The sequence below is a fragment of the Grammomys surdaster genome, unplaced genomic scaffold, assembly GCF_004785775.1.
Source record: "Grammomys surdaster isolate TR1022 unplaced genomic scaffold, NIH_TR_1.0 174, whole genome shotgun sequence".
Classification (NCBI taxonomy): Eukaryota; Metazoa; Chordata; class Mammalia; order Rodentia; family Muridae; genus Grammomys; species Grammomys surdaster.
The window spans coordinates 17256266-17281626 of NW_021604622.1; the positions used below are offsets into that span (position 1 = coordinate 17256266).

General features: G+C 33.7%; 1 protein-coding gene across 3 annotated transcripts in view; it reads left to right on the forward strand.

Annotated features, from left to right (window-relative positions):
* Cdh18 (cadherin 18) overlaps nt 1–25361 on the forward strand; it is a 393131-nt gene that overhangs the window by 288184 nt on the left and 79586 nt on the right. For all 3 annotated transcript variants that reach the window (XM_028767586.1, XM_028767587.1, XM_028767588.1), the window contains 2 exons: nt 5165–5332; nt 19450–19637. In XM_028767586.1, coding sequence (XP_028623419.1) covers nt 5165–5332; nt 19450–19637 — 356 coding nt within the window. The remainder of the gene's footprint in view (nt 1–5164; nt 5333–19449; nt 19638–25361) is intronic.

Below are 25361 nucleotides of genomic sequence, written 5' to 3' on the forward strand. Positions count from 1 at the left end.
AGAGAGAGAGAGAGAGAGAGAGAGAGAGAGAGAGAGAGAGAGAGAGAAAGGATTTCACATGTGTACGTGGTACATGTACCTATATTTGATCATAGAGAAGACATGCCAGGTGCTGTTCGTTTCTTTCCCTCCACCTTACTATTTGAGTCCGAATCTCTGCAGTTGAAGGTCCTGCTTTAGTTATGCAGGCTGTCCAACAATCTTCCAAGACCTGTCTCCACCTCCTAATAGTTTGGCAATTGCCATGTATAGCTGTGCCTGGCTTCTTTGTGTAAATTACAGAGATTTTATGTAAGGTCCTCTTGCTTCAAGAGTAAACACTGCTAACCACAAGTCTTTCCCAACTGCATTGTGGAACATATAATACTAATTTTTGCTGAAATATATAAATATAATATTTATAACTATTGATGGGTTGTTATGTTATATGACCATAGAAACACACAATATAATATTTAGATTCTGCAAGGCATTTGTGCTGCTTCAAATGTCTATTATTTTGCTGGGAGAAGAAGAACGTCACTCTTCCTCCTGGCTTTTTGAAATTAAAATTTATTGATATACAGTATTTCATAGTCCCCTATAATGCTAATTTACAGATGGTACTTTACAAAGATTTGCAAACTTTTTCATCCCATTCTCTACCCTACATTTGTGACATCTGGTATTCATTGTTCTGTTCTCAATCTCACCAGTGTGTTAGAGTGTATGGGGAGGGGGTGGTATACTACAATGTATTTAACTCACGATTCACAGTATAGAAAGAAGGTGCTAACCTCCACTCACACCCTATTCAACAAGCCTCACCATAACCTTTTAAATGTCACATTTAACTGAGTAGTTATCTTTATGTTTCCAGATTACCAGATTAACTAATTTAGCACAAGACTATCATTGCATCCATGTTGTCTGAAATAGGAGGATTCTGTTTTTGATGGATAGATACTACTGCATTACATATGAGATGTTTCTTCCTCTTGACTATTTGCGACAGGTGCTATAATGAGCAGAGCACTGGTGTCTCTTAAGCATATTTTTATATGATCATTAAAAATAGGTCCCATAGTGACATGGGTAGAGTATAATGTAATTTTCTTTTTTCATTGTCTTTTTCTTCTCTCCCCCTCTCTCTCTCTCTCTCTCTCTCTCTCTCTCTCTCTCTCTCTCTCTCATTCATTTATTTTTCTTTCTTTCTTTTTGAAAAGAAGAAGCTTCCCATGAATTTCTTTTATATTGACCACCATGTTACTTTCCATTGAACAGCAGTTATACTTCTTATGACCTCTCTGTCCCTCTCAGCACTGCAAACCGTGTACCTTTGTGATTATTGCTCTTTTGACATTTGTGAGTTTACCCACTTTTTCACTTTTGTGAATTATAATATTACTGGACTTTTGATTTACATTCCTATGATGAATTGTCATTATTATCATTTACTATGTCTATCGATAGTTTTATACTTTTGGATCCTGTAAGATGTGTTTAATTTTAATATAATGCAGTGATTTGTTTTTAACACTGAAAAATGCTTATTTGTATAATTGTCATATATTTTAAAAAGTTTAAAGTATTTAACGTATATATATATATACATACACACATATATATATGCATATATATATATATATAGAGAGAGAGAGAGAGAGAGAGAGAGAGACTATGTTCTGTCTACTAATTTAATGCATACATATTGCATTTGTTTATATTTTCTACAACTTGAAAATCTTGTCTAAATTATTGTTTTATATTCCTATATCCAAAAATGTTCTTTTTCTATTTTTCTAGCACATTTACAAATACGTTTCTAGTAAGGTCTTATTTTTAAGTCTTTAATCTCATAAAAGTAGTTTACTTCCACACATGCTCAAATGCTTACTTTTCTTCTGTTGCTCATAAGCTCATTAATTCTTGCAATGTCTATTATGCTGGAGAAATGTGTTAGATTCCCAGCAATTGAGCAAAATGCAAAAATGTCTAGTTTACAATGAAAGGTAATTTATGAGTTCTTGGTATATTTGCTTTGTGAACATAAGAAGCTTCTGTAACAATCTGATTATGTAGGCATATTTGTTTTTTCTTGTCTATTAGGCGTTTTTAATTTGCAATCTTCTGTGATGATAACTAATGAGCCAAATATAGGTACTATTTTCCTCTTGCACTTGGTTTTACTGGATAAAACTGCAAGAAAACTCTTTGGAGAATTGTTCTTATATGAATACCATCAGTTAAGGAACAAAATCCTAAGATCTTCCAGTGAATGAGACTCAAGAAATAATGTTCATAACCACGGATGAGGTCTCAGTATTGAGAGCTTATATTCAGAATAGAATGATTCATATTTGCACGTGCCTGCTTACCAAGAAACTTGGAAAACATGAGTGGCAAGCTCTGAAAGAAAGATAGAGCAAACATGAACAAAGCTTCAACCATTTATCCAAGAATATAATAAGGAACAAAATGAAATAATACACCGGCAATAGTATCCTGTTGATTTAACCTAAAATCATAGAAGAAAAGGCAATGACTCCTGATAAACTTGTACAGAAAACATTGTTAGTAAAACATATCAGAAATTCACAATGGAACATAGCCATTCCCCTAACATATATATAACTTAATTTTCTTTTTCTGTATTGGCAGCATATACAGTATACTGGAACATGATAATTAAGGGAGATGCTTCATATTTTTTCTTTAAAATTTACTAAGGAAAATGTTATGTGTTATGACCATATTGATTTTACTTTTTCAAAAAGTACTTATACTGTAATCCATGGGAATGTGGCTCCACGGAGAAATGTAACCGACATCCTGTCAAGCAAACAAATATAAAATCCAGTGCACAGATATTTGAGGCAATTGTCTATAATCATCTAAGATAGCAGTAAACAAAATATCCTTTGATATGTAATATTTCTATATCTATATAGTGAGGTATTGATATACTAATATATTGAAATCCAATATTGCTACATAGAGATAATGAAGTATTAGCACACAAAGCAAAGAAACTGCAGTGATATGGCAAATATGGGGGAAAACCTAAGTAGTAATAAAGAAGACAATCCAAATTAGAAAATACTATATATTTAAATTATGTAATATTTGTATACAGTAAACAATTCAAAAAGGAAAGAAAATACAGTGATTACCAGCAATAGCCAAGAAGAAAGATGATTAAGAAGAGGAAAATAGACCTCTAGGAGAAAAAAAATTCTTATCAGCTAGAAACACGTGAATATACATCATTATATATCTGCCAGAACTCATAGGAATTTGAAAACCAAAAGTGACCTTGACTCTAACCCTGGGTGTTAAATGGTAATGAGGTGCCCATGAGGCTTATAAAAAATTTCCGACTGTGAGATAGACAGTGTTTATCTATGATGTTGTAAGGGTGTAGAATTACAAAATGTATGTGATTTAGCTCCATTTTTCTTTCTAGCTTTATTTTAAAAGGGCAGAGAATCTGATTCTCTAATAAATTCTAGAGAAACAATAAAAGAAATGGTATTAGCCACTTCTAGGAACCCCAGGTCATATGTATCTAAGTTTGTTAATAGTGGGCAGTTTTTAATGAGATGGCACTATCAAACTTTTAGTATATTGCTTCACATGTTTCTAATGATGACTAATAGTTCATCAGCTTACTGAACTACATTAAAGAAATTTGTACCTTTACATGATCACAAGACCTTTTTTTTCTTCTGAGATTTGTAGGTTGATCATGGATATAACCTGTTTTTTCTATAATCAATTTGGCTATCATCTGACTTTCTAGCTGGTTCAGGAAGTAGATACAGGGCATAAGAGGAACCCTTATGACTTCAATGCATTTTTGGAGCAGGAAGCTTTACATATTTTCTTACCCGATTCTTCAAAATCACATTTTAAAAAGTATGCAAAAGAGAACATTGTAATTTACTGTGCAGTGGTTGATGTTTTTCGTTAGATATTTTTGTTTTGTAAAATATCAATTTAATAATGGTATGATTAACATTTTTATTCTCCTATAAAATAAAAGTACCTTTTATATTATATTTTTTCTTAATAAAATTATCTTTAGTTTTCAAACACTACAAATATCCATTGTGTTTACCATTTATGTAATAGTTCTATGCATCCTATCCATGTTCATGCCTACATGATTCCTATTCCCACTTACGTAATTAACATATGTGATGAAGCACTGTGCTTTGTAAGATAAATATTAAAGGCTTTTGCATATGCATGACTTGAGTGAATCATGTATTATCATACTGTTAGAGCTTATCTTGATAGCAATCATTTTTTTCTCTGTTTACCTTCGGGAAAATCTCTTGCCAAATGGCTTCAATTATTTTTTTTCACTAAGTTTGAAATTGTGATATCTTTTTTCCTAGTGCCTAAGGCTTTCCAGCCAAAATCACTGTAAATCTAATCAATTCAGTTGTAAAAGAAGAGAGACAAAAAGAAAGAAGTATATTAGCTTTTATCCTGTATTATATACTGTGGCTGGATTCACTTACCTTTTCTACAGATCTGCTCTTGTTACTTTACCTCGGTTAACAGTTGAATCCTCTTATGTCAATATATTGTATATAAAATAGTTTAGAAACTTTAATAAGGTGCATTTGGTCACTTCTAATAGGATATAATGAAAACTAATACGTTGTGAGCTTGGTGAGCATTGCTGGTATTTGTCTCAAGGGTGAGCAAGGGTTAAGCCATGGTAACGAGGATGTTTTGAAATGTCTGGCAAGCTAATGAAGTGACTCAATGAATAAAGACAGCTCTACCAAGCCTGGTGACCTGAGTTTGATCTTGACATCCAACAGTGTAGAAAAAGAGAAAATATATTCACAAATTGTCCTCTAGTGTCCACACACATGTCTAGGTTGAAGGCTACCATGGGAGCCATCTAACCAGAGAAACATACAATAAAAGATTCTTATTTTGAGACCAAAAAAAAAAAAAAAAACTGGTTTAATATGTGCATGCAAATAGATGTATCAGTAACTCGGTTTTTGAATAATAATGAGATATATTTATTTTTCTAAATGTAGCTCTCACTTAAAATTTGCTATTTCAAAAACCAAGACTGAAAATATCATTCATCTCCAGGATGTTATAAGTTCAATGCCCAGCTTTTACTAACTGTTTTCTTTGAATTTCCGTATCCCAGGAGTCATTCGAACCGCATTACACAACATGGATAGAGAAGCCAGAGAGCATTACTCAGTGGTCATCCAAGCCAAAGACATGGCTGGGCAAGTTGGCGGACTCTCGGGATCCACAACTGTCAACATTACCTTGACCGACGTCAATGACAACCCTCCACGGTTCCCACAGAGTACGTACCTGTTGCCTACATGTTGTATTTATCACCATCCATTATGCGAAACAAATGGAATAGTTGAATACACAAAGTACTGTCTCATCGAGTGAGGGCATTTTATCCCATGCCTGCTGTTCGCCATTGGGCTGTCTCTTCATTAGTCATATGTTAAGGTATTATTGACCTACTGCCTTCTAATTCTCAGACATGTCTAGTACATTATAAAACTAATGAAATCTTACTTGTTACAAAGGAGATATGTTTTATTCAAACAGTCATGAATACATTTACTGTGGATTTTAATGGGGCTGTTTCATCCATGATATTTTTTCATATTTAGCGTATGAAATTGAAATTTTAAAAATAAAATGTATACTGCCTGTGCATGCACACACATGCACAAGCATATACTACACAAAGATACACACACACATACACACACAAATACAAATATCTTCTAAAGGTTGTTAAAACTGATTTCATAGAGTTGGATTTCAGAATAGAATATGAATATCTAAAACATAATTCATAATGCAAAAGGCAATACACTGGCAAGGAGATGTTAGTGGTGAAAGGAAACGGGTTTTGTTCAAACCTCAGAGTGTCAATGACATAAATTAAATATAATGAAACTTTTCTGATATGACACATATTATAGTCAGCTTTTAATCAAATAATCATGAGTGTCTTTATCAATCCCATATGCAAGTTGTCACAGATATCCATCTTACAAGGGCTGATCATTTAGTCCTGGCCATGTGCACATGGCAAACAGGGAATATGCACAACCTATCAATGGCAACTTCTCATGAAAAATTGCTGTCTGTCCACAGCTGCCAAACAGCTTCGCAGACATGGGTGGGACTTAAGAATTATTTCTTCGTATGTATTTGGTCTTTTGAATGTCTTATATGGGTAACCGCCTCTGCTGTGAGCTGATGAGTGCAAGAGCAATCATCTATTCTATTTTTACCTCTACCTCTAGTTCCATCTTGCAAAGTTATTACATTTACAAGACAATTCAGATTCTGTAAGAGAGTTAAATAATAGTGAAATTTTCACACATGTGAATATACAGCTTTTATTCTTAAATCTAAATAAGGTGCATTTCTAATTTTATTATTTGGGCATATTACAAGGCTGGTATTAAAACATCAGTTCATTATGAAAAACAAAAGGAGATTGGCCTCTGACAAGAGAACATCAGATATGTGCTTTTGTCCTCTTATAGCATTCTGCGTAGAGTAAAAAATCAGGCATAGATCCCAACATACTTAGAAATGTGGTTAGCAGCTTGATATGAAGATATTATTCACTCAGAATAATTTACTCTGTCTTGTCTAAAAGTCAGTTTTGACTTTGATTAAAGTTAAGTATAATGCTATCTTTTTAATAATTTGGTACTACTGTGGTGTCATACATTACAATGCAAGAGGATACTGAGTTATGTAGATACATTTTTGCCCATCAAATAGCTATGTGTATAGAGGGAAATCATGATAAACTATTTGAAAATAAAGACAGATAAGAAAGACTACATTTTCACACAGCATCAGGATGTCAATGAATCTCTCAATAATTCAAAGTTTATGCTGATCATATCTAGCTGTGAGATAAACCTAATATTCTGTTTCTCTTGATGTGTAAGCATTCTCTTTAAATCTATGCACTTGGGATTTCCATCCTTCTCCACACTCAGAGTTGTTTCCAATAGGACCATTGTAACTGAATTTTGTATGAATGCCTTCTTCATGACATTCTAAACTGGGTCCTCAAATGGTCTTCTTTTTCTGTTAATCTAATATGTGTGACAAAGTCAGAGACATTTTATTATGTACTTAGTAATCATTCCATCATAATAAATAAACCCTCTCTTTATTTGACAAATCCAACTGTAATATTATAGTATACTTTTTCATTAATTGTAAATTGAACAGGGTTTTGTAATATATACTCTTCTCTTTTCTTCAGTTTAATTATAATGCATGTAGGCTCTAACTGATTTTATCCTTCCTTCCCCATGTAAACATTTTAAAATGATCTATTGAGTGGAGAGAAGGCTCTGTCACAATCTATTCTGATTTGTTCTCTCTGTGACAATCACTACAATACCATACCAGTTGCATGTGCATGGCTGGTCTATTGCCCTCTGTTTAGCAGATTTATTGTTTCCATCACTGTTCTCAAAGTGGGATATTTTATGTTACTTGTATTCTCTATAAGAATCTACTTTTCTGCTCTTTTAATACTGCAGTGAACTTAATATTCCACACTAACTAAGCACAGAATCCAGCAGTGAAATACTCAACTGCATTCATTCTTTATAACACAGAGATTTGGTTTAAGATAAAGATTTCCACCTTTTTTATTTAAATGTAATGAGCACCCATAATTTATAACTTTTCCCAATACTTCTAATTTAAAAGTCATTGTGTTGAACTTTTTCCTTCTTTCTTGTTCTTGAAAAAAATAAAATCAATTAACATTATCACTGCCTTGGGAGGGGATGGTTATATTAAAGTGGTCAAGGGCTAGTGAACTAAATACCTTTTCATTACCCAACAGGTTTCTATTTCTGAAGTGTGCTTTAGAAAGTATTACCAGTTCACAGTGGAATCAAAGGAATCATGAGAAAAGATTGCATATGGTGCATGAAATTATGGCCCATTCAGAAACAAAAAAAGGGGGAGTAATGAGGTTGGTTTGGCTACGCTGCTAAAATTCTGGCAGCATTTGAAGACATTACAAGAAAAAATGTGCTAATGTGGTACAATTTAATAAATAGATTTCTCTATCATGGGTATTCAAATTGTGAAATAAGACTTTTAAAAATGTGATGTGTGTGTGTGTGTGTGTGTGTGTGTGTATGTGTGTGTGTATGTAGAGTATGATTCTTAAAATCCCATATAAGTTGTCATAATCCTATTGAAGAAGGCCTAAGCTTTATCCACAGATAAACTAATATTTTAGTAAAAATGATTGTTTCAATAATGATTGTTTCTGTTTCTCCTTTTTACGGATCCACTTCTTATCTTTTTAACGTCTTGCCTTTGTGATATGTCTCCATAATTTTTTTCCATTTTGAAGAAATTTAATACCCTGAAAGATGTTCTGTTTAGTTTACTCTTCTTTTATAAGTATGACTCATCATATTCTCTTAATTTCATTGCAGTTGGAAAGTAATGCATTTTTTTTTACAAATTATAGTTTATGATAGACCTGTTTTGAACAAGTAAATGTGTATGATTTTCCAGAAACAGACTTCTATATCTTATTTCACTAATCCTCACCATATGTCAAACAGTTTCATGATCACAATATCTGCCAAAGTGGTCGGAGACCAAAGATCCTGATGTTATAGTTATAATTGTTTTGGATTATCATGAACCATGTCCACACAAGATGGCGCGCCTACCCAATAAACACTATCTGTTGTGAGTGCTTAGAGACTGGTCACGCCATTATAGCTCTTCCTCTCCTTGGGCCTTTATGTTTCCTTGCAGATAACATTGAAGTTAATACAATTAATAATACTACAATTGCTTCTGAATTCTCCAGTGGAGGTAAAAAGATTCATATGACTCTCACATTGAGTTAAAAATGAGCGATTACATTCAGTTTGGATGACTTGACAAACATTGAGGTTAGGTAGAAGTCGGGACCTCTAGCACCGAGCAGTTACCCTGTGCATTCAAAAGATCACAGAGGAAATTAAAAACTTTTCTGAGAATGTTATGATTTATTAGAAAGTGACAAAGCCACACTGCTGATATGCAGAATGTCTTAATGATCTGGACAAACACCCTAATCATGCTCACTATCCCTTTAAGCCTGGAAACAAGCAGAGCATGATATTCTCAGGGAAGTTGATGAGAAAGCTGTAGAGGAAAGAGTCAGAGCTAGTTGCGTTCACCTCCTGAGGCTTAAAAGTAGAGGTAACGAGTGATCACAAGGAAATTAGAGCAGACCATACAAAGATCTTATGTGGTGACTATAGAAATACTAAGTCACTTCTCTCTCGCAGGGCTCCTGGATTCGGCTGTAAGGCTCACAACCCTCAGTAATCTAGCTCCAAACATCTGACGTCCTGTTCTAACATCTGTAGCCTTCTGCACTCCTGGCCACATTCACATGCACACACACTAACACATACACTTTAACACAAAGTCAAATTAAATATCATTAGATAAGTAGTGAAAGATAATATTCCGAACAACCGATTGTCAGTGCAGAAGCTCAGCCTTTTATTTAAAACAAAACCAGTAACAAAACTACACATTCTTCAGTTTAGCAATTACGGAAATGAAGACGCCTGGTTTCAATGTTTAAAAGGGTAGACTGACTTGCTTGTTTATGATTAATGCAGATATGACACTGGATGGACACCAGTGCTCATTTGCATATGAATTTCATTCCCTAGATAACCCAAGATCTGTCATGTTAAACTAAACCTGCTGTCTGTTCTCTGCTAATGAACCAAAAGAGCCGGGATCACAATGAGCCTGTTTACAACATTTTTTCCAGAAAGTTTAAGCCCATTGCTGAGGAACACAGCTCAGAAAAACAAAAAGACACTTTTTATCGTATTGCTTCTTATTTTCAATGAACCTGATAATTTAGCAATCTGGCAGAAAAACATGAAGAATAATGCCACTTCTGTGCCACATAATACAATATCTATTCTGTAGTCAGTGAAATAAGGTATTAAAGATTTATTATTGAAGAAATATATTTTGCATGGCTATAACATGCAAATGCAGTTTTTCCCATTCATCTGAACCAAATAAATCAAAAACTTTCTAAAGAACATTGGTATTTCATAGGATAGTCAAGATACCAACACTATACAGCAATTTAGGAGAAGCTGATTTCTCCCTTGTAGATGACTGTGACTCAAGGCATGTACTCAAGAATATGGTATAAATAGTCAGGGAAATATCTTTATTAGTAGAGACAATGTGATTAAGTTCCTGAAATCTCATGATGGAAAATTACACAAATGAATAGTGTTTCTAAAATGTGCATAAAAGTAGTTTTTGGAATGAACTTCTTTTGAGGAATATATTTCTATGTAGGATAGTTTTAACACTATTGAATTGAAAACAAGGAATTAAAACACACATAAAATTAAGAGGTGAAGCAGATTTGAAGGACTCTACTCCAGTCCTGAGAGTTTCACTAAGGGTAAATTGTTATTGCCCTCCATAGCATGCTGTGTAAATATCCTTTCTCCTAGAAAATGTGATTTTATCAAGTAAATAGCATTACTGTGTAATATTGAAAAGTAGCTACAAGCTGATTGTGATGGCAAAGGACTGAAATTACCACACTTAGAAGATGGAACAAGAAGTTAGCTTCAGGTATTCATTATCAACTATTTAGAAAACTAAAATCCTGTCCTGACTGTATGAGACCTTGTCTTAAAGAAATTAAGATAAGAAAAATATGAAAGGAAGAGGAGGTAGAAAAAAGGACGAGAGAGAAAAGGAGGAAAGAAGCGAGGAAAGAAGGAAGGAAGAAAAGAAAGGGAGAAGGAAGGAATGAAGAAAAAAGAAAAGAAATAAAAATGAACAAATGCTATAACTTGCTGCCTTACACTCCAGTACACATACCAGTGAGTTTCCATGAGCATCAAAGTTCCTCTCTTGATCAGGAAAGGCACTCGGGCTCACTGAAAGCTCATGTGAATACCTGTGCTATTAGCAATAAAGATTTTGTTTTAATATCAACACAATTGTATCACTTCTTCCCATTCATTCCTCTAATCCCTCCTGGCTATCTTCCACTGAATGCTTTGCTTGCCCTTCTGCTTTTCAATGGATAGTATCTCTTTTAACATGTTTCTTACATACATATACATGCACACACACACATGCATACATATCTATATGTGTATATTCACAAATGTATATATGTAAATACATATACCCTTATGCAAATACATAGAATATACATACATACACAAATATATAATTCTAAATTTATATATTTACATATATATGTATATATACTGCAGCAATTTCGAAGATAGCTTGCTTTTGTCACAGTTTTCTGTATTCTGCCACTTGCAATCATTCTGCTACATCTTTTTGGATGATTCCTACACCATAGATGTAAGACTGTGATGTATATGTACCCAGTAGGTCTGGGCCATTGGATTCATTGATAACTGCATTGGTTCCAATAATTCGTTCTGTGATAGTTTTTGTTTTCTGTAAAGGGAATTTGCAATCATCCATGGGTATAAATATACTACTAAGAATGTAACAAAAGCTTATATGGCATAGCAAAGTGGTGAGAACGGACGGTTTTCTAAGATATATGATGGCTCTATTACCAAGAAGCTGACTAGTTTCCAGAACAGATGTAATTCGAATGGCCTTAAATCCAATTCGACAGTTGTTGGTTGCCACTGATGTGTGCTTTTTACTCCTACATGCATCTTGCCAAGATGGTTATCTGCCCTAGTTTATAGTTGAGTATGATTTAATTGCTTCCTTCAGTTGGCAGGCTGCATAGTATTTCATGGAACCATGAAAATTAAACTGGAAGAAAGAGGCTTTCCTGTCAGATCCAGTTGGAGTCATCTGAACTATATGTCCTAAGCCTGTCTTGTTTTCAGGAGCACTGTCATCCCCTCAAAAGAAAAAGATCACATGGACATCTTAGTAGACATAGAATAATCCAATATATTTCATGATTAAAAATTCTTGAGAAAGTGGGACTGAAGAGAATGTAAAAACAGCCTATGAGAAACACACATCCCACAGTGTATTGGAGAAATTCCACTGAAATCAAGAATGACACAGAGCTGCCCATTATCCCCATCCTTTTCAGAACAAAACTAAAAGTCCTAGCTGTAACAATAAGGTAAGACCAGAAGGTTAATGGACATGAATATGAGAATAATATACATTATTTCTACTTGAAAATAATATAATATTATGCATATGAATTCCTAAAAATTGCATCAGAAAATTTTGGAAACAATTAACAATTTTTAGCCGAATGGAAAGCAGAAAATCAATTTACAAATCAGCAGCCTTTCTGAATCAACAAGAAACACCCAAAGGAAGGTATCACGAACATATTCTCATCAGTAATCACATCAAAGACAATAGACTATCTTGGAATAAAGCTAAGTCAAGAAGGCAAAAGACTTCTGCAATGAAAATTTCTAATTTATCTAAAGAAATAAAATCATACACACATACAATGCATCACTAAAATTGAAAAAAATCTAATATTCACATCACAACAAAAAAGATCCTATATGAGAAAATCAATCTGGATCTTGAAGAATACTGGAGGGATTTCTTTCAGATTTCAACATAAGGCTTTTTAAATCAAGTTATAATTCTATATCTAACAGATTATGGAATACCTTAAAATGGATGCTATAACAGTAGAAAAAATATATGCCTTGCTTTATTGAGATATCCATCTTAATGGGAACAGAATTCAGGAACAGAATTATTAATATTCACAGATATTAAATAACAAATAATGATAAAATACAGGACAGTATGCATGTTATGTTTTTGATGTTGACTGTAGGACAACACTGATGACATAGAAGGGATTAGAGAAAAGTTTGGGATTCGGGGCTTTTTGTTTTTTTGTTTGTGTTTGTTTTTATTTCTTTGCAAATATCTGTAATCATCTCTTACAGAGCTTTCTTTTTGGGGAAATACAATACTTGTACATTTTACTGATTTGTCTTTTATGTGAAGTTTTTCTTACATTCTGTTTTGTTTATTACATACACACACACACACACACACAGAGGTACATATACATACATATTAGATTTTGACCCACATTCTTAAAATTCTTTAACTGCAATAAAATCAAGAGTTATGCACTAACTTGTTTGTTTGTAGAAATATGAGGTTTCTGTTTTTTATCATTACCAAATTAGCTAAAGGTATTTCAACTTTGTTTTCATTGAGCAAATTTGTATTTTAGGTTATAGAACATGATTTCTCTGCTCAGAAGATATGATTAATTAAATAAATCTGAAAATATGATTAACTAAACTAAAAACATCAAAAAATGCTTATGAATTTCAAAGTGGTTTCTTTTCTTTAAAGAATATTTGCTTGGTTCCCATAGAGGTATTACCCTTCATGTATTTTCTTAAGTGTTTAGTTCAATGAGATCAAGCGTATATTATTTTCATTGGAAATGTGAGATTCTGATACTGCTTTTTTGACAGACATTTACAATTTTTAATACCATTCCACTCATAAGTATCTAATATACATGCTTCTCACTGTGAGCACTCTGGGTAACTGGAACCATCAGCAGCAGTTACTGGCATTCATGTAATGGAACCAAGCAAAGTTCTTATAGTCTCTAATAGAATTAGTATGACAGATTGGAATGGGTTTGGTAGGAATTATCCTCACAAATGGACATTAGCATTATTAGCATAAAACTTTAAAAATATTTCCGTTAGCTTGAAAAGTACTTCTGTATGTTTGAAAGATAAAAGCATAGGACTTAAAAATGAGAATATTTTGTAAAAAAAATTAGGTAAGAGTAGATGTGGGCTTGTATTTTTTCTTAATTTCAACATAAAATAATTAACTTTTATTTAGAATTCATGCTTGTCCTTATAAATCCAATTGTAAAATTGATTTCGGTAAGCGAGATTCATGATCTTTAACTGAGAACTTGAGAGCAGTCCAAGACATAAGTAAAGAAATGAGATAAATATACAGTTTTGGAGCATTGAGCACAATAATCCTAGGATTATACAACACTGTAAAATATTCCAGATCTATGCATTTTATTTAGTTTTTATGATTCTGTTATATACAAAATTAATTATAATACAAAATTTTGTAAAAATAAATAATTATATTACCGAAATGTCAAGACTTTACATGTACATCACAGAATTTATTAAAAATTATTTTAAAATCTTTTTTACATTAGCATAAGTTTTTAAAATTCTGCATTTTTACATTTACAACTCTGAATTCCAACACAGGTAATAATGTAAGCAATACACCAATATTGAAAACTTCAACGTTCATTAAGTTAGATTCCCTTTGAACATTTCTATAAAGTAAGACTTCTAGTCCTTGGGGTGTATGTCAAGGAGCAGTGTAGCGGTGCCATATGGTAGACATACTTATTTTTAGCTTTCTCAGAATTCTGCACACTGATGTCTAGAATGTCTGTACCAGTTTGCAATGCCACCTAAAGAGAATAAGGGCTCCATTTCCTTCAGTGTCTCCAGCATCTGATGTTCGTTGCTTTGTTGATCTTCGCAAAGATCTGACTAGTGTAAAATGATATGTCAACATTGTTTTTATTTACATTACCCTAATTGCTAGGGTGATCATTTGTTCTTCTAGTTATTTCTTAGTCACTATTTCTTCCTTCGAGAACTTTTTGTTTTCATTTAAGGAAAGCTGAAGGAAGAAAAGGTAGTCTTCCCCGGGGATAAACACCACAGTTGGTTATCAAATACCAAAGGTTCATTTCTAAAAAGAGAGATACAAGCAACATTATGCATACTAAGCCAGGTGTATTTGTATCTTTAGTAATCTATATTTATGGACATACACATATATGTATGTAAAAAAATAAAGACAAAATAGGCTATAAGCTTGAAAGAGAGGACATAGGAGTATGTGGAAGGATTTAGAGGGAGGAAAGGGAAGAAGAAAATGGTGTAATTATAATACATACATAAATAGATAATTTAAAAAATGAATTTCTCAAATTGCCAATATATACTTCCTTTTAAAGTAAACATTTCTTCACTACACCATTTATGTATTGTGTTATTTGTTTTGACCACTTACATTCTGAGATTTGTGTTAGAATTTTTACTCACTGGATGACTCAATTGATTGATAGATTGACGAACTAAAATTTTTATAGTCAGTTTGAGTTCTTCATATAGTCTAAATATTCATCCTTCCCCAATGGATGATTAGCAAGTGTTTTCTCCAGTTCTATGTAAATATATATATATATATATATATATGTGTTCAATGTTATTTTTGTTGTTGGTGGTGGTGGTTTTATTTCTTTAATTTGTATTTTTACTATGTTTATCATTTTACAGTCCAGTCCACCCTCCCAGTTTCTCATCCCATTCCTCTTCCCCTCTGTCTACAAAAGGATGCCCCTACAATTTACATCCCAATCCCACGCCCTGCCAGACCTCCTCATTCCCTGGGGCCTCAAGTCTCCCAAGGGTTAGGCAAATCTCTCACTGAAGTCAGACCAGGCAGTTCTCTGCTGTATGTGTCTGGGGCCCTCATATCAGCTCGTGTATGCTGTCTGGTTGGAGAGATCCTGGGATTCCAGGTTAGTTGATACTGCTGTTCTTCTTATGGGGTCGCCTTTCTCCTCAGTTTCTTCCAGCCTTCCCCTAATTCAACCACCGGGGTCCCTGGCTTCTGTCCGGAGGTTGGCTGTAAGTTATCTCCATCTGACTCTTTCAGCTTCTTGTTGAGCCTCTTGGAGGGAAGCCATGTTAGGCTCCTGTCTGTGGGCATACCATAACACAGTGTCAGTCTATGGAACCTCCCCTTGAGATGGATCCCAAGTTGGGTGGATCACTGGCTCTCCTTTCCTTCAGTCTCTTCTCCATTTTTGTCCTTGCAGCTCGTTTTTATTGCTGCATAGGAACTTTTAAATTTTGCCTAATATTATTTGTGAATTCTCACTTCTAAACTGTTGGCATCTTTTTCAGAAAGTCTTTCCCTGTGCAGGCTTCTTCAAGTATTCTCCATATGTCACCCGCTCACTCTCTCAGAGTTCAGGTTTATCTTAAGGGCTTTTATTCACTTGGAATTGTGGACTATTTTTTTTTTTTTACAGAGTGAGAAATGAGGATCTATTTTTACTCCTCCACATATGGATACATGGTTTGTTCGTACTGTTTGTTGAAGATGTTGTCTTTTCTCTAACATGTAATTTTGTCAACTGCATCAAAGTTTAAGTAGCTATATTGGTTTGTATCTGGATCGTGTGTTGCATTCATTGCTCTATGTGAATATTTTTGTTCTGGTGTTATTGTCTGTCTGGTATTATAGATCTTAATTAACTTGAAAGTGTAATGACAGCTTCAACATCATCGGGTTTGTGGTGGTTTTCTTTCAGTTTTGTCTTCTATATGGCCATATTGATTTTAGTTTTCTTTTTCTGTTTCTATGAAGACTGATACTGTAAATGTGACCGGGATTGAGTTTCATAAATAGCCTGCTTTCAGTAATGAGCCATTTCTACATTATTTGTTCTGCCTATCCATGAGCATAGAGGGCATTTTCATCTACTAGAGTCTGACTCATTTTCTATCTTCAATGTCTTCAAATATTTGTGGTAGATGTCATGCATATATAGGCTACTTTTACTCCAAGGTATGTTTTAAGAATGATGTGTACTGGTTGTCTCCTTAAACATTCCTTGAATTGTTCATTGTGGCGTACAAGATTGCAAGTGTTAATTCACTACAAGTATTTTCTGATGGAATCATTAGATTATATATAGGAACATGGCTCCACCCAATCAGGTCACTTGAACTTCCTTCTATCTTTGTTTAATATTTTCTCTTGTCTGATTGTCTTATATATTTTCAATATTTAATGAGACAGAATAAATTGGTCATATCTATTTCCTCCTGATGTTAATACTTTTTCCTCATTTAGTATAATATTGCATATTGTTTATATTTAATGATTGGATTCATCCATTGGCTCTACATGGTTTACCAGTAGGTACACACAAGTGAAGGCAATGATTCCATTTCTTGAATCTATCACTAGGAAATAGTTTCTGTTTTATGCCTAGAGTGGATTAAATCTTCATGCATTTGTTTCTGATTATTTCTAGACCACACTCATTTAAACCCTTAACCATTTTAGAGTTTGCTAGAGGTCTATGATTGATTGAAGTGGCTGTGTGCAACCCTGAAGATGATATTTTCAAATTTGTTTTCTGTATCCTATGATTCCTAAATTTTTTTCAACCCCATCTTCCATAATATTCACTGTATCTAGCAGGAGACAGCATACTGTCTGGTTTCGGGTGAAAAACTTCACTTACACATTTTCAACATGACACAAGCACAACCATATTCTTTTTTCAACGACCACATTTCACTACTGAGAGAAGTTTCTCTGACTAAGCTTGAGAGTAGCAAATGACTATGGGTGTATTTATGTATTTAGAATGTTGTCAGACAATATGTCAACTTGAATAAACAACAGAGTTTAGCTCATGCATTCAAGCGTCCTTCCCATCATGGGCTTTTGAATGGATGTACAGCAGTTGGTGTAGATGCTATCTTTGGAGACTCAGATTTGGGGAACAGTCAGTAACTCAGGCACATGACACTATTTCACAACAGACTCATCTATATGATTTGTTATTCTTCTTAGTGGTATTCAAATCGGGTGATGTAATTGATATCATTTATTCAGCAGTAAAATACATGATATTATTATATTATTATTAGTATATTATTAGTATTATTAGCAATACAAACCTGGACAGTTACCTGCTTAATTGAAATTTCTTTCTCTATATGATTCCACCAACATGTTGTGATTTAACCTATATGGTACCACTGTCCATGTTCTTCTGGGAAACCAATAGAAATAACAAGAATTTGAGTTGTTTAACAGCATGTATGGCCTCTTTGGCTCAAAAGTCATAAGAAGGTACCCCACACTTGGCAAAATACAATTTATTTATTAACTAATGGCTTCTACATGAAGCTTTTTGTCAGACACGCAGATTTTCTTCCTTGAAACCATTCTTTCTAATAAATTATTTGTTGTTTAGTTACAAGTTACTAGGTTTCCAATTTCAGACCATCTCCAGTGTGGGTTCTTCTCTTCTCTAGTTCTTTGTCTATCTTATTTATAGTAGCATCTTCTCCTTTTCTAGCTTTACCACACCTGGATGTCCCCCACCACTTCTACTTGCACGTTGCCTACATTTTAACATTCTCCCTTCCTTAAGTTAGCTCCTTCATAGTCATTTGGTCTCTACAAGGCCTGGAGATTTTAAGCTAGGCCACATAGGAGGGAGAATTTGTAGTATCCATTTTTTTTTGTCTTTTGTACCAAAATAAATATAATGTTCTAGTTCACAATCTTTATCTATATATTTTCTGCTTAATATTATTGTTGTAATATTGGGTAAATGATTTATTTAATTACGTTTAAATTCAAGAGTCCTAGTATTTATACTGTTCCTTTGAATGTTGTGATAAAATACACTAATAAATGCGCTTTTAATTTTTAATAATTAAAATAATATTCATTTAAAATGATTATAAATAATTAAAGGATCACTACCTCAATGTTTTCTACCATCAAAAATTTCAGTTTATTTTTGTTTCCAAATCCTGAATTATGATGCCTTTGTAATGGGTTTATTTTACACATAGGAAAAAACACAGACAACACTGAAGCCATTGCACAACTGCCTATCACCTTGGGTGTAGATCTTCATCCTTCAGCTGGTCCACTGGCTTGATTTAGTTTTGAAAACATAATTTTTGATGTGATCATTAGGCAGAGCTATCAAACTTAATTGGAAATATTGCTTTGATTGGAAATGTTTGATATATATCTAAATATATTCACTATTTTTCTATGATAGTTCTTACATATTTCAGTAAATAAATTATTCACGAAATGGTAGCCTATATTTTTTGGAATCACTATTCTCCTTTTCCTTGTTCAATTTTAAGCATGCTCACACATACACACCCAAACACACATATTAATACATATTTGAACTTCACATTAATGTGAAGAAAAAAACTGGGATTACTTATGCTTGACTGATTCAATTTTAGTCACTATAAATGAAATGTTCTATTATTTTCCTTTTGTTTTAGTAAAAGTAATAATATGTAGATAAAGATAATATGGAGATTAGATAAGGGTTTGAAACTAGTCTATTATTTTATGAATACTATATTTGCATATATTGAAACATTTAACCAATCTAAAAGAATATTTACAGATATTTCATTCTGTACTATGTATATTTGATAATACAGATAGAATACTTATTATTTCTTATTATATATATATATATATATATTATGATTATTATTGTATCTAACTTTAATATGAAATGTTTTCCAGAACACTATCAGCTGTATGTTCCTGAGTCTGCTCAAGTTGGTTCAGCTGTTGGGAAAATCAAGGCAAATGATGCAGACACTGGCTCAAATGCAGATATGACTTACTCCATCACTAATGGAGACGGGATTGGAGTATTCTCTATCTCCACTGACAAGGACACCAGAGAAGGAATACTTTCCTTAAAGAAGGTAAACAAACAAAATATTATGCTTATTCACATCAGTCATCAATATTTCCAGAAATCAAATTTGGCATATATACCTGTGTGTGTGTGTGTGTGTGTGTGTGTGTGTGTGTGTGTGATGTTTCTGGTCATTAAAAGAAAATGAGCATAGTGTTATATATTTTCTTCTACTTTAGTATAAAAAACTCCATAGAAGACCATCTTTACCTGGTTATACCCTTTCAAATTAATGGTTCTCTGTGGGTCCATGTACTCCCTCGCTGCTGTGAACTCTGCTTTGGCAGACAAAAAGGGAGGTGATAGGATACAAACAGCGTAAAATAGGGCCCCAGCCTGGGTGATAATTGAGACAGGCTGAGGCCAAGGAGGCAGGGATTTCTAAATTCTTGGGTGTCCAGTTGTCCCTGGAATCTGCTATGATTTGAGAATGGAGGGGCCCAGTGTAGATTGGTGATCGGACCGAGTCAGGGCGTTGCCTAGCTCCCAGAAGTCCAGTTGTAGCTGGAATCCTCATGGAGTCAGGAAGGACAATGGAAAGCAGGCTGGAACTCCAGCTCAGCTCAAGGGTGTGTGTCCATGTTCATGAGCTCCGTAGCCCTCTGCTAGAGACTTATGCAGCAAGGCTCTCTTTGATGAATGCTTCCCTTCAAGGTGGTTCTTGATGAGAGAGACGGTCCTTGCTTGTCCAAACTGTTTGTTTATTGATCACTGTGGAAAATGGGTGCATACAAATGATTCAGGGTGGACTAGAGATTAAATACCTTTTGCAGGAAGGAATCTCTGGGAAGAGAAGCTCATTTGTTCAATCGTCATGGTCGACCTATCTAGATACCTCATTGACATGGAGGGCTCTGTGTTACGTGATTAGCGGTCATGATACTCATGTGGGATGTTGTGGTCACTTCCGACAGGATGGAAACTTGTTAGGGAGCAGGTGAAATGCTACCGGTGTCACATATGAGAATACAGAGTTTCTGAGTCTATTCATCCCTCCTCATTTTTGTCTGGTGACAAGGTTCCAATTGCCTCACAATTCTCCTCACATATGGCATGATCTCCTCTCTCCATGCAGATAATCTATCATCATGGGAAGTTTTCAATCCCCTATCATAAGACTTGAATCTTTTATTTCACCATGCTCTTTCCCACTTGAGTCATATCCTTTTCCCCAAACTTCCCTGTAAGTTTACCAGTCATTTTTAGTGCTTTTATTCTGAGATGGAATTAAATTTTAATTTTTGTGTTCGAATTTTAGATCCTCTGACACGAATGTATGTTACTTGAACATGAACAGGATGGGATACGGTAGTATGAAGGAGGGAGAATAAAAATTGTGAATTGTACAATAGAACAAAGCTCAGTAGAAAAATAAATTGAAGAGATAACTAAATAGAATCATTGATACTAAGAGATGCATTGGAAGGATTATCTTAAAGAAAAGAAGCAATGATAGAAAATAATAGTTTATGATCATGCACATACAATTGAGACAAACAAAAGACAAGAGGGAATAACTAATATCTACAGATATATTTACAGCAATCTAGTTATAGGATGCTGGTATTGAGGTCATTCCAGTACTGAGCATTATTATCTTTCTAAAATTTAACCTAATATTAGTGTCTTAGTGAGGGTTGTATTGCTGGAAAGAGACACCATGACAAAGGCAACTCATAAAGGAAAACATTTAGTCAGGCCTGACACTGTTTCAGACACTTACTCCTTATTATCATCATGGTGGGAAAGTTGACAAGGTCTAGGCATACATGGTACTGAGGAAGGAACAGAGAGTTCTACGTCTGGATCCTCATGCATCCACGGGAGACTGTGTTCCACACCATGCAGAGCTTGAGCATATGTCAGGTCTCAGAGCTTGCCTCCATAATGATACTTATTCTTCAACAGTGCCACACCTACTCCAACAAGGCCACACCTCCTAAGTGTATCACTTCCCATGGATCAAACGTTCAAACCCTGAGCCCAAGGGGGCCTAACTATTCAATCCACCACAGTTAGATTTTCAGAAGTAAAGCTAGTAGTAACTAGTGTTTCTTTACCATTAAGGTACAAGTGCCTTTCTATCATTGAGGATAATGAAGAGCTCTTACCACCTACATGGCCATGGTTAATTTTCCAAAATAACCAAATCAATGATCACATGTTTGCATATTTGATTGGCTACAAAGTATTTTCTATGCCTACAATGGATTTTTTTAAAAAAATATTTCAATTGGCAAAACATCATTAGTGACAATTTAAAAAAAATCACCTAAATAATTGTTTCTAATTGTCTTCAACTTGGGCTTGCATTCTTAGGTTTCTATTTGTCAGAGTTGAATTAATATTAGCACTTATGCAATATTTTATATCTTCAAATTACCATCAATTTCTCAGTTAATCTATTGCTGTGCGTCTTATAAGTAATTGCAATTTAAAAATGGACTCTGTCCTGCAGTATGTTTTAAACTTCATAAAATACTGGTTCAGGTGGCAAGATACAGATAAAACAATCCTTGAAAACATGTTTCTTATTTAATCTCTACAGCAGCTCACCTTAGTCAGCAAAGCAGAAAAGCTAATCTCCTCAGTGATCAAAATCAATACTGCTCTATAAATCAGTAGCAAGCACATTGGCTCATCCCGGTCCATATCATCACTAGATCAAAATTGCCAAGTTGAATTCACTGATGCATTGCATGGAACATTGTAAATACTCTTTGATAAGTTTCACTCATAGTTTAATGGAGCCTGACTAGGTGGAAAGGTGAGGAAGATAAGAATTGTAAGCTTCATTCATTTCTCTCACAAATACATCTGAAGCTTGAGGATGGGTTCTGTCTAGTAGGCCTTTAGATCCTTTTATTGTAGTCACTTTGTAAAAACAATCTCTATGGAGAAGGTGGTCTAGGTATTACTGTTATTTGATTTATGCTATGGGTATGAACATTTTGTTTGAATGTGTCTATATTTACCATTTGCCTGTCTAGAGCCTGTGGAGGTGAGAAAAGCACAAAAGATCCCTTGGAAATAGAGTTGTGTGTGGTTTTGGAGCACCATGTGAATTTTAGGCAGCAAGTCTAGGTCCTCTGCAGGAAAAACTCCTCTGAATAACTGAGTTGTTTCTCCAGAAGCTGCCATTCTGATTTCAAGGTTCCAATTTTAGTTGTTATCGTAATTCTTTTATCAACTAATTTTTTCACATTTATGTATCTTTTTCATTCTTATTTCATTATTTATTAATACAAGACATAACATCTTGTTTTTATCTATTTTTAAAAGTAATATATGGCATTATATTCAATTTTTCCCTTAAATAAAGACAACTTCAATTTGATATTTCTTTGCAAAACACAGACAGCCAAAATTTTGTTGTAAATGTACCTCAACCTAGCTTGACTATTTCTTCTTATGGTAGCTTCGCCACCATTAACCTTGATTAATTTGATTGTTCTATCAACTGAGTCATAGTAGGCTTAGTTTTTTTGTTATTGTATATAGCTTTTTTGAATTGCAAATACTGGCTTCAGAAATAAAAACTCGTAATGTATTTTGATTATATTCCTGTTCAACCCTTAACATCTTCTACCTAGGTCTTCCTTACTTCCTTCAACTTCGTATTCTTTATACTTTCAAAATGATAAGTAAAACAAACAAACAAATAAAAACAATAGAACAATAAATAGTACGAAATCAGAATACATCAATATTCACACAAAAATAAGAAGCACATTTTTGTGGTGCCTATTACTTCTGAACATATATAGTCAACAGTCAATATGGCAAACAAAGAAACAAACCAACCCAAGGAGACTAGATAAGGAAAACCTAGTTTATTATTCTTTTAAAGCAACACAGGAGTAAAATTATTCCCTTTGACATATTGCTATATCCCTTGACTGTGGCTGATACTGTCATTCCATTGGAGAACAATTGATTATCCTCTCCTTAAGTATCAATTTCACATAGATTCTTAATGAGCATTGACATTTTGCCTGACTTGACTAAGAAATCTTGAGTATGCTGTCTCTGATTCTGTGAATATATAAGCAAATCAGACTTAGAAAGACACTGTTTCCTAGGAGTCATTCACCTGCTCTGGCTTTTACATTCTTCCCATCTCATCTTCTGCAAAGATCCCAGAGTCTTCAGGAAGGGTATGATCAAGACATCTAGGTAGGATGGAGTACTCAAATGTTTTTCATTTTCTGTAGATTGTACAGTTGGGGGCCTCTGTGTTAATTCCCATCTACCACAATAGAGGCTTCTGTAATAGAGGGTAATTAATCCTCTTACCTTTGAGTATAGCAATATGCCAAAGGGAATAATTTTACTCCTGTTTTGCTTTAAAAGAATAATAAAGTAGGTTTTCCTTATCTAGTCTCCTTGGGTTTGTTAGTTTGTTTGCCATATTGACAGTGTCTGATATGGAATCCATCTAATGGAGTAAGCCTCAAATTTATTCTTTTTTAAAATGGTTGGTTAGCCCATAATATTTATGTCAATTTCTCATTAGTCTATTTTACACACACAATGCTGCTCTAAGTCATAGGGTAAGGAGCTAATTGATAATCACTTTCTCCTCCGTTGTAATGAATTACAGCACCCTGGATGCTTCTCAGTAGAGATGAAGATTCTAGGTGGGAACCAGCTTGACTTTTCTGGGTTCAGTTACTTTAGTGATATCTTCAGCAAAAGTCCATTACTGTCAGGTTTTAAGAGGATAACTGATACCATTGGTGACAGCATGTGATGTTTAGGAGAAAGGGACTACTGGATGCCATTGGTGAAAACTCAATATAGATTCTTTTAAAATATAAAATAATTTTTAAATATTTGTTATTTTTTATTTATCTGATATATTACATGCATATAAGGACTCTCTGTACTACATGTGCTCAGTACCCACAGAGATGCTACAGTCAATTTAAGAGATTTATATGATATATTTTCTACTTTAATCATATTAGTATGGTGCCAAATAACATACATTTTTTCTTGTAAATATTGTGTTTATTGAGATTCTTATGGTTATTCTTTTGCCTTGAGCAAAGGATTAAGGAGTGTGCTGTTCTTAATTACTTTTCTATGGATTTTAATGTTTGTTGGACCACGAAAAAAGCAAATAAGACAAAACAACTGTGTTTGAATGTGTATACAAACACAAAGAATGATGATTTTCACATTGTTATTCTAATACATTCTTCATTAGGAACAATTGTTTGCTATTCTACTTTTAAAACTTAAACCAAGCATTGTTTGATTTTTAGACAATTCTAATATCTGGGAATTTATTTTGCTTTTCTGGAAGCAGTGTAAAGAAGAGCACAAATTTCAGTTTGATCAACTGGATTGCAGTATTTCTATAGTGTTTGAAAAAGGAAAGGTGTTGGTAAACCTCTATTCTTGATGGCATGACCATGATCTTCGAATGATGAATAATTATAAACCAGTAAATGTTTATTATTGCCTTAAATTCATAATAATTCATAATATTACATGTTACAGTATTGGAAACTGGTGATCTGATAAAACATTTTGATTACTTCAGCTATATTGATTAATGGATACTGAAAAAGTTTGATTTTTTTTACGTATGTCCTATATAAAAGTATAATATATTTTCACACTTAGTATATACGTATACATGTTTGTATGTCTATATGTGTATACCTGTATATGTACATATATATATATATATATATATATATTCATATACTTACATAAAATT